The 18,307-nt window shown below is 36.1% G+C and overlaps 1 protein-coding gene across 6 annotated transcripts in view; it reads right to left on the bottom strand.

The window, feature by feature from the left end:
- Positions 1-405: 405 nt before the first annotated feature.
- HYCC1 (hyccin PI4KA lipid kinase complex subunit 1) overlaps positions 406-18,307 on the bottom strand; it is an 84,326-nt gene continuing 66,424 nt past the window's right edge. For 4 of the 6 annotated variants that reach the window (XM_048838368.2, XM_048838370.2, XM_048838369.2 and 1 more), the window contains exons 9-11: positions 17,570-17,657; positions 16,838-16,997; positions 406-5,287 (exon numbers count right to left, since the gene is read on the bottom strand). In XM_048838368.2, coding sequence (XP_048694325.1) covers positions 4,725-5,287; positions 16,838-16,997; positions 17,570-17,657 — 811 coding nt within the window. In that variant the 3' untranslated portion in view covers positions 406-4,724. Of the gene's footprint in view, positions 5,288-6,181; positions 6,478-16,837; positions 16,998-17,569; positions 17,658-18,307 lie in introns of all 6 variants that reach the window. The other 2 variants (XM_048838371.2, XM_048838373.2) reach the window with 1 other exon arrangement.

Raw genomic sequence — 18,307 nt, 5'->3', positions numbered from 1 at the left:
AGCACCATGTTGCCATCAGTGGAGCTGCACTGCTTGTGAAAAATAAAATCTAATTTTCCTAGTGTAGGCCAGGCTTACAAATCTTTGCCACTGTTGACATGCTTACAGACATTTGTTGTCCAGCATATTTATTTGCAGTGTAGATAGGACAACATGGCCACAGTATATACCATATGTAGAGCCCAGGGTATGCATGAATATACCCCAAGTTACCCCATCGTAGTAGCATGATCAGTCCTATTGCAATTTTAGATTCTTTGTTTACATACAAACGTGAACAAGTGTTTTGAGAAGTATAATCTCACCACTCAAGATTTATTTCAACAAAACCTGTCAATGAGGGAAAACTCTGCTATGAAAAATGTGGAGTACTAAAGTATTTATAAATGTATACAACTTGAAAAACAAAATTCCAGTTTGTTTATTCCAATGGCCAAAAATATTAAACACAAAACAATGCAAATTCATGGTTTATACTTCAGGAATATTAACTCTAGAGTACAATTTAAAACATATTTTACTATATAGAAAGTGAAACACTACATTACCAAAATAGAAGACAGAAAAATAATCACACAAACGATGCAAAACATGAAAAATATGAAAAAGTGTGGCACTTTCATTTCAACTTAACCTTTCAAGTTAAGACTGAGAACACCTGTGAACTGATGCAGTTATTCCATAGACCTGTGTTACTAAAAATATACATCTAGTCCATTGTTGCAGTCTTTTAGAAATGGAGTTACACAGATACAAAATCCAATATGTTACACATCTATATACAGCATTTTAAACCTCAAAAATTAAACTTTGACTAAAGAAATATTTGCCATAATTACTAAACTAAAAACTTGTATAATCCTTATGCTAATCAAAAGGAGTCTGGTTACCTCTAGAAAGTTTTTGTTTTTTTTTTTAAGTATTACTTTTTCTAGCAATAGGAACTCCAATAACCTTTCATGAATGTCAACAATTTCTCAACAAAAAAAATTACTACAGAACATAGCTACACAAGGTGGTTAAAATGTCTACAATCTTTGCACAAAAGTGTCCTAGTTCTAGACAACAGGAAATAGTAGTTCACTGTTAATCTTTAGGTAATCAAATACTTTGATGTTAGATTTTGCTGTGTTAATGCAGCACTGGAAACATTTCCATTTGATATAATGAAATGGAGTTCAAACCTAAGTGTAAGCATTAGCTATTTTTTTCTTTAGTACCACTTATTTGAGTTTTTTTGTTTTTAAATGAGATCTCTTGTTTACTTCTACAGAATATTCTATTAAATGGTGGTAACTCCTGAAATGTATTCATTCAAAATGAACTCTACATTGTACAATATAGATGTAATTTCTTAAGACTACAATAACATTTACTTTAAAAAAAGAAAACTTTTATATTCTCAATGCAAACTTGATTAGTATAAAATTTAAGTTTAAAATCTCTCGAGATTCACTAATTAACACTGTCTCCAAGTAGAAGTCTTGGTGGGTATTTGGACAGTCTTAGACACGAAGCTAAACATACTTATTCCTAAAACTTTCCTGCAGTTGTTTAAATAATACAGTTATAAGTTTAAATACTTATGGTTATAAAAAGGTTGTTAGAGTAAAATTTCAGTATTGCCAGGACCTAGGTTGTGGCAGTTACACAAAATGTACTCAATGAATAAACCATATAGATAGGCTTATAAAGACTTATGTACATAAAGCTGCATGTGTAAGTAGAAGCAGTAGCCCTTTAGCATTAAGAAATCTTTCCTTTAAATCACATTTACTTGAAAACCATAAAACCTTATATAAATTCTATTGTATAAGAGGAATGTGGGTTTTATCATTTTGTTTTAACATTTATTTAAGCCTAGGAAGAAAAAAACCCAACAGCCAAAGTTAGAATGATTAAATGTGCAAGATAAAACCAGTTTACCCTTTTAAAAAATACCATTTGATCTGTAGTTTGGAGAACAGTCAAGTGACAGCTTTGTAAACATTAAAGTTACTCATTTGTATCCCTGGCATTTCAAATACACTTCTAAAAAAGACAGTTAATTCGGTTACTCTGTAGCTTCAAACTTAAATGGCTGGATCTTCCAGTATAGCAAAATCTTTTCTACCACTACTGAATCAAAAAGGGGGTTTAACTATTATGGAGACAATTTTTTTAAAAAATCACAATTTCTCTAGAAAAGAAACTACTTAAAATACAAATTTATTCTTAAAGCTAATCCATGCTTAATACTGTCATGATAAAAAGTTTACTGGAATTACAGTTTAAAGCAATAAGTTATAAGTCAACTTAAAGGTACAGTTCAAGTTAAATTTTAAAATTGTATTACCCTACAGCTAGGAAATCAGAGGAAGGCTGTGCTTTCTGCTTAGTGAGAGCTAGGAAAGGATCTTGTGCAAAACTCTAGTGGACATCCCTTCTTGGTCTCCCAGGAGGAATTTCAAGTTATCTTAAATGCAGAATGTCTATTATGTAGACATTACCTAGTAATACCTCTTACCAGCTCCCCAATACTCTTCCACTGCCTGTGGTTTGGATGCTATAAATATGCAATGGCTGGAAATTAACAAAATTTAACACAGCATTGTCACCCCACTCTAAAAGGTGCTTAAGAGGCTGCAGACAGTCTACAATGAGAGCTTATTTAAATGTATTTGTGCTTTAGTTTTCAGTCAAATCAAGAATGGATCTCAGGGCAAAACTCAACTAGGGGAAGTCTAAAAAAGCTTTAGTCCTTGCTCTGTGTCATGATGCCCTTTGACATTTTTGGCCTATAAAGGAACCTCACCAAAGAGATCTGAATACTCATGAATGGATATACATTAGACCTCCCTTTTACTTTCTCCACTTCCCCTGAGAAAAGACCACATAGTTATACAATGTAAAACACTCCCTCACTTTTCGAGGAGTGGTTATTGCCAGCTTCTCTTCTCCCCATTTGTGTGCAGCTTGCAATCAATAAGCATTGTTAAAGCTATAATCTCAGCTAATAAGATTTTTTTAAAACACTACTTTAGTAACCTTAAAGAATGTTGATATTTTGTAGTTTCAAACTGGCAAAATAATGGTGACATGAGTTACATGTTACAACATAAATGAAAGTTACAACAACATTAAGTTACAACATAAATGAAATTAGGTATAAAATAATTACAGTATCATTTCCCTTTGTGCTTGCAAGATTCTTAATTTGTATATGTCCTTTTGTAATATTGTCCTAATCTCATTCAAGAACAAGCCTGCTCTTTAAACACATTATTCCATTAAAATTATGTGCTTGATTCAATGCAACAAGTGTCAAAATCAGCATAAACATACTGATATTGTAATTATGAACATTTTCCACAGAGTGATGAAAAATGCTGATCATGACTTTCTAATTAGTAGCTTTGTGCCTACTCCTGATGACTTAGGTAAGAAACCAAAGTCACTGCATGTTCTGACAGAACATAGTGGCTCAGAGTGGGCAGGAGGGAAGTTTGGGAGGAGGACTTGCTCCTTTGTAATTCTACATCCCACCACACCGCAGAAGAAATGGAAAGAAAAAACTGTTTACAGTCTTTCCCAGCAGCCTGACTATCCTGGATCTTCAAACATGGTTACGGGTAAAAAATGTGACTAAACAGACTGGTATTGCAGTCAATGCAGCTAGGGGAAACAGCAGGAAGCTCTTCTAGCTCACTCATCAGAATTGATCACAGAGTTCCAGTTGAATAATATTTGTTGCCAGTGAAACTTTGAGCCAGAAATAATAAAAAAACCCTTCCCTCCTAGACTCCACTTTAAGTTAACAGGACTGGTGGAATTTTATTTATTTTGTTTATTTTATTTTTGGCGCTTTTGAACTGAGCACATTTGGTAACTCAGAATCAAACATGGAACCCACCCAGTGCCATTTTTAGTCACTTTTCTGAGTATTATGGCATTTTCATCACAGAAAACTCCTGTCCCCAGCAGAAGTTTGATCTGCCATTGTATGACTTTTGGAGCAAAGTTTTCAACCAATTGTTTACAGAGACGTATCGTACAAAAAACTCAGTTTGCATATACCCATATACTTACAGGAATATGCAACTCAAGTGGTGTGCAAACACATTGGAGTTTGTGAATTAAGTCAGGCACATGCAAAGATCTGGCCCACTGTTATGAAAGTTTCCATTTAATATGGAACACTGAACTGGTGCTTCTAGCTGTAGGCCTATAACAAAGTACATCTCTCACATTAGCACATTTTCTCTGGCCTGGTCTGCGATGCTTGATTTTATTGTATGGACCTATTCAAATGTCATCCCAAATTTCATTCCTGAGTCACAAACCCCTGTTAACAGAAAACTTCAGTCACTGATGCAATGTCGTTACTTAACAGCTACATCCTGAGAAAGAGGATCCCTTTGCTCTGCAGTCTATATTTTACAACACACAGACACTCTATGCCAGCATGGCTAAACAGAGGCTGCCAATGTTTGTTAACAACTGGGGGACGTAAATAATAGGAAGTGCAAGTGTAAAAAAAATGCTGTAGGCTATTAATAACATTTGAAACAATGCAAAATAGTTTAAAATTGTAATCTAAACACACTGTCAAATGCAAGCCAAGCTCTAACGATATCAAGAATTTGGAGGGTTAGATTTTAAAAGGGGAAGATGGGGAGCACAATGTACAACACTATCAACGGAATCTCCAGATTCCTTGTTCATACTACGTAATTTGTCAAACATCAATCTGTTGACAGTGTTATGCTGATGCTAGGAGGTCGTTGCTGATTTGACTGTTTGTTTGAAATGGGAAGATCTATTCTTTCTGCTCCATATATCAATTTTTCCTCTTGAAGACTACATGCTGAAAACCTATTTGCTTCAGTACCATTTCCACCACTACGGTTATTTGGAACTGTGATACCGCTGACCTGCTCAAAGGATTTACTAAAAACAGTAGTGGTAGTTCTAGCCAAACTATGACTGCCAGGCTTAGGCAGGGATTGGCTAGTAGTTAATGTCAGTCTCTTTAAAGACAGAAGATCTAAATTCTCACTCAGGGCTCTTTGAGTTTGTTTTCGAGAAATGTCTTCTTTGCAGGATTCCCCAGAAGCTTCTTTTTCTTTCCCCCCAGCTTTGTTTCCTCCAGACCTTCGTTGGCTCTTCCCTAAAAGGATCTTGCTGCTGGTGTTGTTGCTGTTTGATAAGGCAGATTGGCTTGTGGTAGAAGTTGCTCTAGAGTAAAACCCTTCGTCAACCTCAGATACTTCTATCAGTTCTTCTGGAATTGCTAGATCAGTATTATCTATGCAAAGGAACAAGAAAAGTGTTAATTAAAAAGTGTTATTCATATTGTGATTAATTCAAATATATACAGTTAGACTTTGTCATTTTCAAACACGAAGCAATAAAGCAATAGAGTATGGAGCAAAGTAGAAAAACATAAAACACTTACCTATTACATTAAATTTTAGAAAATGATTCATTATGATTTAAAATTTCATCAAGTTGCGTTTACTAAACCACAAGGCATGCCTGCATAATCTCATTTTGTAGTGATTTTGAAAAAAAAGCACTATTATTCATGCAAAAGATTAGGAACAGATCAGAAAGATACCACACGGTATAAATCCTATTATGTGCAAATGCTTCTACATACTATTTGCAAAGCAAATTAATCATGAAGGTAGATCAATGCCGCAAAATACCCATTATGGCTCCTGAAAGTTTAGAAAACCCAACAATGTTTCAGTTTTATGACTGAAAGGTCACCTTCTGCATTATCTGTTTACCAGTATAACTAGGTTAGAAATTTAACACTGGAGTATGAATGTCTCAACATCATGAAGGTGTTTCAAATAGTATAACGGGGGGCAGGGGGGACCGTAAAGCGTACTGAAATGCTTTTTGCATAAGTTTGAAATAGTCCACTTTGTTTCCTTGATAACTTAATTTGTAAATCCAACAAATATGCAAAATAAGCTCAAAGTGAAGAATAGGAAAGTATTTTCTGTCAGTGTTGAGTTTCACAGTGTGGTTTCCCCAAGTTATTTCATCATTGTATGTGGCACAGACACAACAAGAAATTGTGTGTGCAGTGCATGCATTTGTGTTTTTATTAAATGACAACATGCAAACACGATAACTGCATACTGCAACTCTCCAAACATGCAGCAGTGACCCTTTCCATCAATGGTACCTTAGAGGGCAGCTACAAAGTGCTCTGCTAAAACTGCACTCTGCCAGATGAGTTTATTCCATCCTCCATCATTTTTCTTACAGATTTTTGCCTCCTGATTTCTGGCATGCCTTTGCTGTCAGTTCTAGGATCTGTAGCTGTTTCCTGCACACCCTGTATATGCTGAGAATCATTCTCTGTTAGTGCTCTGCTTTTTTCCCCATTCCCGGTTCTCTCTCCAGCCACATTTGTGACACTAATCTCAGGTATGACAAAGTTTCCCAATTCAGGAGCATCATTACCATTCTCTGGTTGTTCTAGAAATGAAGATGGATAAGAAAGAAGGAAAAAAAAAAGATGTCTGAAACAAAATCATGAAACAACAAAACACAGAATTGGATGGCTGAAGCGTTATGAATTAAGCCAGATGTTTGCATATTAACTTTTTGTTAATGAACAGTATTAGTGAGGATGGGATAGAATTTCTCCCATGCTGTGCTATGCTCCCCTCCAATATCCTTTTTCTTTCAGTGTTAAAGACCTGAAGAATGCTCTTGAAACATGTGTTCTTGAAAATTCAAAAATTTAATGTTATTTTAGACATCAAAATTGAGTTTAACTTTTTTCCCCTCAATTCACTTCTATGGCCAGATCTACAGTACAGACCAATATTGGCATAACTACATCACTCAGAGGTGAGAAAAATCCACACTCTTGAGTGACATGGTTATACCAACTTAACCCCCAGCCCCTGTGTAGATAGCACTATGTCAACAGGAAAGCTCTCCAGGAAGACAAGCCCTATGACAATATTGTATCAGCTGTACTAAGATGTAAAGAAAAACTTTGTTTTTAAAATTATCTTTACAATTATCTCTATGTTAACTTGAAGTACTACCACATAGGAGCAGAGATTATACCTTCAGTATGCACTGATATAGCACTATCTCTTGAATGTGGTTGAACTGAAACTCCTACATCTGGAGAGCCAGATCAGCTAAAGTGGCAATCTAATTGTACCTGATCTCTGTGCTCTTTTTAAAATTATTTTCAACTGGAACAGGTCTGCATACTTAGGAAACTTTCATGTACAGCAACTTAAAATTCACTTAACCTTTATATAAAATCTGCAAGTAACACCTGCCAAAAGCTATGCAGGTGTAACATGGAATATTTATTCTATAGAAATTTGTGTATCACATCCATCTCCATAGCATCTGCGCACTTTCCAGTAGCGCAATAAACATGTTGACCTCAGCCCATTTTCTGCTCTTATTTGAGCTTACAGTGAAGCTTGGTTTATAATATCCTTATCACTTCCATGTCAGACTGATCTCAAGTACTAGCCAATTACCTCACTGCAGCATCAAACAGGAGAAGATGGGCTATAAGGGAGAAACAGTTTGTTGCAATGCTGGAGAATGATGGAAACAAGTTGAGGCACAAGTGATGATCTTAGCTTCAAAGTACTATAACTTGACTGATGGATGAGGAGGGGAAGAGAGCAAACAATACTAAACCAAAAGCAAAAGAAGAATGGGCCATCATTTAAAAAGTAGTAAGAGCATACTTTGACATTCCTGGATATTTACAGTAATGGTGGCAAAAATCAGTGATTGCTGCAGTTCTTGATACCATACACATGAATAAAAATAGTACCATTGAACTGGAAAAGTGGTATTTTTCTATAGTAAAAAGGGATAGGAAGATCTTCAGAACCTAAAGTGCAATGGTGCATAAGTAGAGCTGGTCAAGAATTTTGACAAAACAATTTTTCATCAGAAAATGCCAATTTGTTAAAACCTAAATTTTTCAGGGGAACTCATCACTTTCTATGTCCATTCATCAGCAAAGGTTTCTTGGGTCCAGGATGGAATTTTTAGGGGGCTTGGGAGGAGGGGAGAGAAAGAAACCCTCCCTAGAATAGCCAATAGCCCTGTGGTTAGGGAACTCACCTAGGATGAGGACAGTCCCTGCCTAATTCAGAGCAGAGACCTGAACTTTCATCTTTCACATTCAAGGTGAGTGTCCTAAACAGGCTCACCCTTCCAGTTTCTTGTACAAAATTTTGAAAGGTATTGGCTTCACCTGAATGCAAATATTTTGCAAATATGAACATTTTTGCAGAATGGAAAAACTATTTCCCACCTCCCCGATGCACAAGGCACTTTACAGACAAATTCCTTCCCTGAAGAGTTTACTATCTAAAGTTAGATTCCGATAAACAAAGACCCATCAAGAGAGGTTAAGGGTAGAAAGGGAGAGAAATGTGAATGGGGAGGAGGGGGAAGGAGGAAGAGAAAAAAATAAACTTTCAAACTTTACAATATATAATGTGACAAACTACACTCCAAGCAACCTACCAGCATTATAAAAACCTTTAAAGAATTAGACCACAGATTTCCAAACTTTAAGACAATAAAAACATTCAGGAGTCAAATGGCTTTTCATCACTAGATCTACTATGAACTGGATTTTGTGATGGGGGAAGCTACCAAGTGTAAGCAGTCATTGGGTATCCATCATGAAAGTTGATATCATCACATTTATACCATACAAAAGCAAGCACAGGAAGAGAGAAGAATCACACAGAAGAATACTATTTATGTACATTGAGAGCATATAGTAACAAACTTGACAAGAATGAAAAAAATCCAATGAAAGCATAGCAATAGCCAGAAATGATAGCTCATCCTTACTCTGAAGTGCTTAATTTATTAGTGAAACAGTTCTTTCAAAATCCTCAGGACTAAGTAAAGAATATCAAGATTAAGAGTATTTGAGTTTTTAGAACTGCAGACAACAACTGTCTGGGCTGTAAGGTTACTTTCAAACTTGTTGATATGAAGCTTACATATGAATATTGAAGGAACACTAATTTAGGATAAATATCTGAGTAAACACTGAAGTCGAAGGGGCATGAAACCTGGCAAACATTCAGCTACTACACAGTCTATTTGACCACCAGAGTCATGCTATCTGCTGGACAGAATGATTTGAAAGTAAGTTAAATACCTGACAATTTACTATAATGGTGAAATGTTTGTGAAATGTTTTCAAGAACAACTTAATGGCAAAAGGCCCCCCCATGCATTGCATGAGCAAACATCCGAAGACCCTTTCTAATGGTTTAGGTTAGGGGTTTGCCTGTATGTCAATGGCCAAAACAAAAACTTTTCCCATACTGCTTAGCACGATTTTTATCAGCTGGCAGGCTGCCACTCTCTAAGTGAAGTGGCTTTAGCACAGTACTGTCGTTTGTGAAGTGTTTTGGAATTCTCAAGGATGAAAGTGTGTGCGGTTTATATTTTTTAGTATCTATATAGATATATATGCATGCCTGTTGTCAAAATTTCAGCAGTGAAGATAAGTCTGATTTCAACACTTGTGGAAGGGATTAAGTAGGAAAACTTACTGTTAGGTTTTTTAGGAGTCTGAGTGGAGGCACAAAGGTTACCTCCAAAGGGTGTCTATTTGTATTGTGTCTATTTCAGTTAACAGGAACTTTTTTGATTAGAGCAAGTAATAATAAGAGTAGGGAAGAAAGGTAACAAATGAACACCACCTGGTACTAACTAATAAGGTGAACCAACTGCATTTCAACATGGCTACACACCTCTGTACTTATGTAAAGCAGCAGAGAAGTCAGTTTTTTGCAGTGGCAATACCTATTTTGGCCACAAAGCTCTTCCACATCCCATCTTTTATAGCTAAAAAACACCTTTAACGGTCTCTAATGGACATAAGGAATCTTAAAATTCTGTTTAAAATTGTCTGCATGCGCATGCCTAAGTGTGTAACCATTATGACAATGCACTGGAAACGCCAATCTCAAAAGTGTTACTAAGTTACATTTAAACACACAGTTAGAATTCATTGATTGGTATTTTCATTTATAGCCTCACATTTTTCAGATTTCAGCTGTAATTTAACAACTTGTTTCCTCTCTCCCACCCTGCCCCCAAAAGCCATCTTTTACAGTTTTGGTTCAAATGACACCATTTAGGTCTACTCATTTGATGCCAAAGGAATTAATACATCTAACTGCCAAGAACATGGAATGAGACAGAAAAAAACAAAACAAAACAAAAAAACACCTAACTCTGAAGGGTCACTGTAGTTTTTGGCATGCTAGATAGCAATTAATATTTTTGAAGTGTTTTGGAATTCTTGAGGATGAAAGGTGTGTGTGGGGTTTATATTTTTCAGTATCTATATAGATATATATGCTTGCCTGTTGTCAAAATTTCAGCAGTGAAGACAAAACAAAAACGTTATAAAAACAAAACTGAACAAAAATGTACTTAAAGCTACTATAAATTTGTTAGTCTGCATCTAAGACTTTAAGATGCACTAGACAAGTGCTGCCAGAGCTTTTATCCCATTTGCTTTCAATTTTCTTTTTCTTTCTTCCTTAAATAATACAACTTTTAACCTTATACAAGACATTCAATTTTCCTACATATTTTTCTATTTATGGTTGGAGACAGAACAGCCCCTACATACTTATTTTTAAATAGAACTATAAGGACTGATAATGCAAGAAATTATTTTGCCTTTAGGCAGATTATTTACAGGAAAACCAAGTCAATAGCAACAATAATAAAAAGCCAGCCACAATTTGATGAATAGATGGTGGACTGTTTCAGACAAAGATCAAGATATCTGTCTCCCAGAGGACAGACTGATTAAGAGAGCTTTAAGCTAGGTATTCAGGGAAGATGGTTGGGAGATATAATCTCCATGCCTCATTCTAATATTGAGCTAAAGGAAAATCATGTAAAAGACAATGAACAGCAATGAAAAAAAGAACAGAGGGTGGAAGAATGGATAACAAGAAGAAAGATTGTGTCAATACCACTGACAGTAACAGTCAGACAGGCAACAGTGGCAGTAAAATGACAGACTAATCAGGTGAGGAATCTGGGTGAAGGCAAAAAGGAACAACTGAGATGGCTGTACACCACTGCAAGGAAATGGAGGAACTAGAACTACTGATACAGGAAGTGAGACCACATATTATAGGAATAATGGAAACAGTGGAATAGTAGTAATGACTGGAATACAGGTATTAAAGGGCATGTGCTGTTCAGGAAAGACAGCTAAGAACAATGATATTTTTCTTCAGTAGAAGTTACATATAAATGTGACCATTATAATGAAGACTATTCGCTAGATTTTCAGTGTCAATAGAGAGACTGGGGTAATATTTCTAAGCCTGTTAAACAATATGCAGATCTTTCTCAAAAGACAGATTTTATTTATAGCATAGCAGTAAGTTATATTTTATAGTGAACTTGGTGTGGACAGGCTTACTTCAATGCAAATTTTCCACATTAGGTAACAATGCATTTTATCAAGAGATTGATTACTCCTGAAAAGCAAATTTTAAAATTAGACTAAAAGATTATAAATTGTAAGAGTCCAGACCATTGAGATATGATAAAAATCTAATATTAAATAAGTCCTTATCCTTTCTATCTATACTCTATACAACTTCCATTTACATATGCTTATTTTCTTCGAGTATTGGAAAAACTATTTTTTAATCATTTAAAAAAACTCTGCTGAAACATTAGTGATAAACAGTATATTATTTTGTGTTTGAATGCATTTTTCTATTAAATCTACAGCCACTGCTCCAGGATGTCTCACTCAACTCCTCCTCCCATGCTCCTGCTTTACAGTCTTCCATTTTGTGTGTGTATGATGACGAGGAGGGGACGATGGGTGGGCATACACGTCACAGTATTAGGAAATAAGTCAAATTTCAATACTCAGGTTGGTGGCTCAAATTTAAGCATTCCATGTGAGATCAGTACATCAGCCTCATAAAAGGCAGTAACTAGCTGTTGTCAGAATTAACGAAAGTACTTTCCAGTCCTTTATGTCATGAAATCAGAATTTACACAGCAGTATCACCAGATCCATAGGGAGCATATCTAACCCTCAGCCAGTCCACAGATTTTAATGCTGAATAGGCTTTATGCTGTCAACAACTTCTCCAATTGCCAATACTTTCTAAAATTAAGTAAGAACATTTTTGAAATTTCATCCTGAGCCAACTGAGTTATGTAGCATAATTATTTTAAACTACACAGCTTTTCAGATGCCCTTGTATATCTCCATATGGATTTCCCAGTTTTTGGGATTAAGTGGTTTAACACATTTTTCTCCACTGTTTTTCTCATCTTAGTTTTGCAGTTGTGTCTAATTCCAGGTTTCAGAGTAGCAGCCGTGTTAGTCTGTATCCGCAAAAAGAACAGGAGTACTTGTGGCACCTTAGAGGCTAACAAATGCATTGGGAGCATAAGCTTTCGTGGGCTACTTATTCCAATAAGTCATTACATTAAAAAAAATCAACCGTCTATTTTGTTTTTTGTCATAAGTCCACACTTCTCCAACTAAACTACTGTACTTGGATGCTCCCAGAAGTTAGTGAAGGTTAGTCTGTACTAGAAGACATCATAATACTGTACTTCCATTCTAAGAGTTCAAATTATTCCAAAATGTCTCCAGAGAACAGATCTTTCAGATTTTAATTGCATTTTCTTTTCAGCTTATATGTTGAAAGTTTTCATAAGAGGGTGTTCTATCTCCAGGTACCTAACTATTGGTATTAGGAAGTTTGAGATGTCAGAAGTCACTCCATTTTCACAGAATCAAAGCCTGTGCTTTTCAGTGTAAAGTGTTCATTGTGTAATGCATTTGACATCAGCAGCTAATAGCTGTAAACATCAGGAAATCCCCATCCTCTTGGATTTCTGCATAGAGGAAATTTTACTGGATAGTCAAAGCCATTTTCCTCAAACAAATATAACAGTATTTCACTGAAGCTCTTAGAACTATTTATCAGAATCTATATGTTACAGCCACCAGCAATAACAAGATTTGGGGTAAATAGCACATTTTGATTAACTTAGTCCACACACCCAGCCCATAAATGGTCTGTAGCAAAGAAAGAATTTTCTTGAGATAGCAGCTTGTAAGAGTGTGTGATTTGTATTCCAAATATTTTTATACTGTGCAGTCCATCTAAATTCCTATTTTCTGCACCAAGACATCTAGCTTGTCAGTGTTTCTACTAAACAATAAACTAATCTCAAAACTCCTTTAGTTTTTAAAAACTGGTATCAAGTTTCAGCTGAGACTAACTTTGTATTCATGTCATGAACAGGGATTCTCTGCATATCCTAGTAAGAGCCCCCAGACTAATTAAACAAGAGATGATGAATTCTAACAATATAGTCAGTAGAGTAGCCTTCACAAGCCCTCCCCCTTCTTGCCACCAACTTGGATGTTCACCCTCGTTCAGACTATCCTCTCTCCACAACACACGTCCCTAAAGGGCATTCCAATTTTCTCTCCCCGCCTTCAGTGTCTCTGCTGACTTACCACATCTTGTCATTCCCACCTTCAGTGTCTCTGCTGACTTACCACATCTGCAAGTAGTTCATAAAACAGCAACCACCACCTGCTACTCCCATGGGTGGGGCAGGTGGCTGCCTCCTCACATGTTGCTTCCATGGCTGAATAGTCCAGGGGCAGTTGGCAGAGTGAGAGGGAGCTGGTAGACAGATGGATATGCAGTTTCAAAGCAGCTGCTATCCATCCCCCACCCCGCCGCACCACGAGAGAGAGACTTCATGATAGTAAAGGATAAGAGGTAGCAAGGTAGGAGATATATCACATCCAATCCCTGGCTGCTGTTCTTGTTCTTACCTTCTACCCACAGGCCAGGAAAAAGTGAGGCAGCCCTTGGAGCCCCACTATTCCAAGTATGATGGCAATATCTTTTTCAGGATTCTCTGGTCTATGAGTGCCTAATCACTGCAGGAGCTGTTGGTTCAAGATTTATGTCCAAAACCCAAATCTTATCCAGCTCCTCAGAAGAAATTCATCGGGAATTAATAAGTCAGTTCCCACTGCAACACAAGAGTTACTTCACAGTATTTTGATCTTTATAATGAGTTTGTCTACATCAAATTTGGAGAATGGTTCAAGCAAGTCTTTCCTCCACCCAGAAAAGTACACCCTGACCCCTTAGAAAAAGGAGCAGCTGTAACGTTTGAGGGTTTTTTCCCCCCCAGTCTATATATTACATTTAATGGCCTGTTAAGAAAGCCTGTCCGGCCTGGATTTATGATTCAGAAAGAAATTCCTGCTGTCCAATAGTCAGGGTTTTTGCTAGAATTTTTATAAACAACATTTTGGAAATAAGGTAGACTGAAACTGGTATAATACATAGAGCCTTTTCCATCTATAACCCCCCAAAAGCCTTGTCAGTCATTGAACAGATATTGCAGATTCACTTTTGGCATACTGGAAATGTCTAGTGACAGGATATTAGGGACACCCAATCATTTTTGGCTGAAAAGTTTTGGCTACACAAGTTTATTCCAGGAGTGCAATTTTTCCCGTTAAACCATTTGGTGCCACCATCCAAAGTCTTAGATTGTAGTTCCCTCCCTGAATCAAATGGAATCTTGGCAAGAACTTATTTTTTTGTAAAAGAGCCCTTATTTTTTTCCCAGAGGTTACCATCATTCCTTGCTTGGGTCACACTAGTTGCTTAGAATGAGATTAATATTATGCTTTTCTCTATTAACGGTCACACCATCTCTCTTCATAAGTGAATAGCTTTTTCTATGTTTCATGGGAGTTTGTGTCTCTACTAACACTATCAAACCTCTTGCCTTACTGTTATCTGCTGCAGCAAATACTTGTCCCACCCAATGTCTCTTGAACTTCGCCATCTGTATGAAGCATGATCCCTGCAAGAAGGCAATATCAAAGCATGATTTTTGTAAAGACTGCAAGACCTTTATCTTTGCTGGATAGTCAGCATCTTTAAAATGCATGAAATAAGACTTGTTAGTATTGGCCCATTATAATCCATGTTTTTATTCTGTATTATCAAAAGCAATAAGTAGAAGACACCAGGAGAGAGTTAAATTTGCCTTCAATTTCTCTCAGACAGAAGCAACAACAGATCCACTGTCTTCGCTCTATGCTTCCCTGTATCAATGAGTTTGAATTACCAACACCAAAGCCACACAGAGGAGCAAGATTAAAGACAGAGTGACAACTGGCTAAATCATGTTCAGAGATGGTTTCTTGATTAAAACGCTGTGCTGCCATTTGCTTGAGAGTTGCTGGCCCCTTACTGATTTCAAGGAGATTCTGACAAGTCTGAGGCAGCAGCAGATCCTGCCTTACTTTCTTCCGCTAATTAGAAAGGGCCAGTAGCCATTTCACACACTGTAGGCTGATATACTTCCTTGTACTCCTATGATTTCAGTTAGTAATAACTATTGGAATTTATCTAAGCACTTGTATTCTCCAGCACTGGCTCTGACCCATAAACAGCCATCCCTTAGGACCACTGCACTCAGCCTGTTTTCACTGATACTTTTAAATTTTTCATGAAGAGATTGATGTAAATACTACCACAGTGGGCATTATTGTACATCAAGGTAAATAAGCGAGAGTTTTGTAGATTACCTACAAATTTGGATGTTATAATTTTTTTTAAAATCAGCACTTATCCAAGATCACTAGGTCATATACCATTTTTTAAACAGTCTTGTAGTAATTTAGTTATTATACTGCCTATATAATAATGATGCCTATCATAGTAATATCAACACTGAGCCCATCCCAAAACAGTCAAAACATCAATTAAAGATAAAGAATGACCATATTATATAAGAGCCAATATTAATGATCTTCACCGGCTTTCAACCCAAGGTGGTAGTTACAAGGCCTTAGGCACAGCAAGCGAACATGAGCACTGATCTGTGCTGGATTTGCTCTTCCTTCTCAGACTGGAAAAGTAGAGTGCAGATAATGGACTACCGCAAAAACAGAAGCCTTAACGTGCTGTTTTCTGCCAGCCCAGACTGGGCATGATTAAAGACCTCTGATTAAGTTTTTTTTTTAAGCTTCTATTCATGCATAATGATAATAATTATTAATACCATTGTAACATGACCATCTTCTCCCACTCTACACCCTGCCCAGCTTTCTTTGAACATTTTGCATGAAGGTTCTATAGGGAGAACATTACCTGCTTTAAATTAGTTTGGTTATTACAACTAATAATTGCTTCATTCTGGACACAAATCTGGGATACACTAACAGATATTTGATATACTAATGCTTCCAGTTAAATAAATGGTATGTGTAACTTCTTTAGCTACAGATTCAAGAATTTTGTACAGTCCTACATTTTAAAATAAAACCAAAAATTTTGAAGAACTGAATAGCTGAGGAGAGAAACAGAAAATGTTCACTCAGAGCTACAGCAAGGAAATCTGTATTTCCCAGTTAGAAAAAAGGAATCTGTTACTGGCAATTATGTCTCAGTATATAATAGCTAGACATAAGCTAACTCAATAGCACAATGGCTCAAACATCCAACTGGGCAATACTCAATACAGAACCAAGTGAGCTGCTAAGACTGCTCTGTTCATACTCTTCAGAGAAAGATCCAATATATTGGATTTTTAAAGAGAGACTAGTATATAGCAGCTTTCACTCACTAACCAGAGACATTTTGGTTAAGATTAAAATTAAATAGAAAATGTGTGCATTACTCTAAGAATTTCAACTTTTAAAAAAAAATAGCTCTAATAACAAAAGCATAACATTTGATGTGTGCAGTGTGTTTCTTACCATGTCTCTTCCATCTGTGCCCCCGAATAGACATGCTAGTCACAGCATTTCTTGATATTCTAGATGAAGTGGGCGTAATTTCAACCTGAATACATCTTGTACCTTCTTTACTAGATTTCATGGCACCTTGAGGCAGTGATGCCTTTATTGCATTAGCAACCTAGGGAGGAAAAATGTGGGTGAAGTTCTTATCAAGATTTGAATTCTAACAGAAGTATTATTTACAGTAATTAGAATATTTTTACAACTCTGGAAAAAATATAATACCACATGCAATCTGAGATCAGCTATGATCATATGATTCAAAGTAATTATCAAAGATTAGACTAAAATCTGTTAGCAATTATGCCTTTATTTCCTGTTGGTTTGGAGTCTTAAATCAAGCAACCAGCACAATGCTTTAAACAGCTGCTTTGATGGTAGTCCCCATTTAAAACAATGACTACTTACCACATCCTTCATGGTGCTTTTGTGCCTCCCCCAAGGCTTTAAATTCTACTTTTCCATTGTTTGAGTGCATAAAGTAAACAACTTTTTTTGGGAGGGGGTGGGGGGGGGTGAAGGAGTATTAAAAATGCATGCTTCCAAACATCTTTAGCATAGGTAGGACACAGATGATCCCTTGTGGGCCTATGGTTCATTGGTTCATTATAATGCTGCATCACCAGCATGATTTACAGTTTAGTTACTTTGTATCTAGATTTGTATAAAAAATCCCAACATAATACCTACCAGCAGTGGTTCTGGATACAACTCCAGCTGAGCTCTATATAAAATGTCATCCATTGCTTTACGAGCTAGATCCCATTCTCCATTATAACTAGAAAAATTATAATTTAGTATGATTACCAAGTTTTATAAACTGCACCCTCATTTTTATCTTAAGTAAAAGCCGAGTGTCTCTCCTTGGTCACATTACCTTCAAACATTAACAATAACCTTATTCAGAAATCAGTTCAGGTGAGTCATTAAACTTACTATTAATAAGAACAAAACGTACAGGGAGACAATTCTCTTATAAACAGATAGTTTTTACTTTTTAATTAAAAAGTAAAAGAAATGCAAGTTTAAAAGCAGTTTGTTTATAATCAATAACTTACACTCCTGAGTGGTTTAATTTTAGGTAAACGTTGAACAACTTATTGTATTTTAGTCATGGAATTTCAATAGAAGTTGCATAGCTAGTATGCTGTCTGCTGTTCCACATTTTGAATATTTACTAATGTTGTGAACAAGTCTATGGGATCAGTTATTTCAGTTAATACAACAACATCAAAATTTAGTTAGTTTTACCTTGGAACATTAGTGGATGATAAGAGTGTTGAAGACAAGAGAAGCAATAATGTGGATGTGGCAAGAAAAATTTAAGATTGAAATAAATTTTCCAAAACTGGAACCACATGTGTCATTTCTAAGCATGAACACATATGTGAGTAAGAATGGATATGGGATGAATAGATACACTAGTTG

The sequence above is a fragment of the Caretta caretta genome, chromosome 2 (assembly GCF_965140235.1).
Source record: "Caretta caretta isolate rCarCar2 chromosome 2, rCarCar1.hap1, whole genome shotgun sequence".
NCBI classification, from domain to species: Eukaryota; Metazoa; Chordata; order Testudines; family Cheloniidae; genus Caretta; species Caretta caretta.
This window is presented reverse-complemented; position numbering and strand designations above follow the sequence as displayed.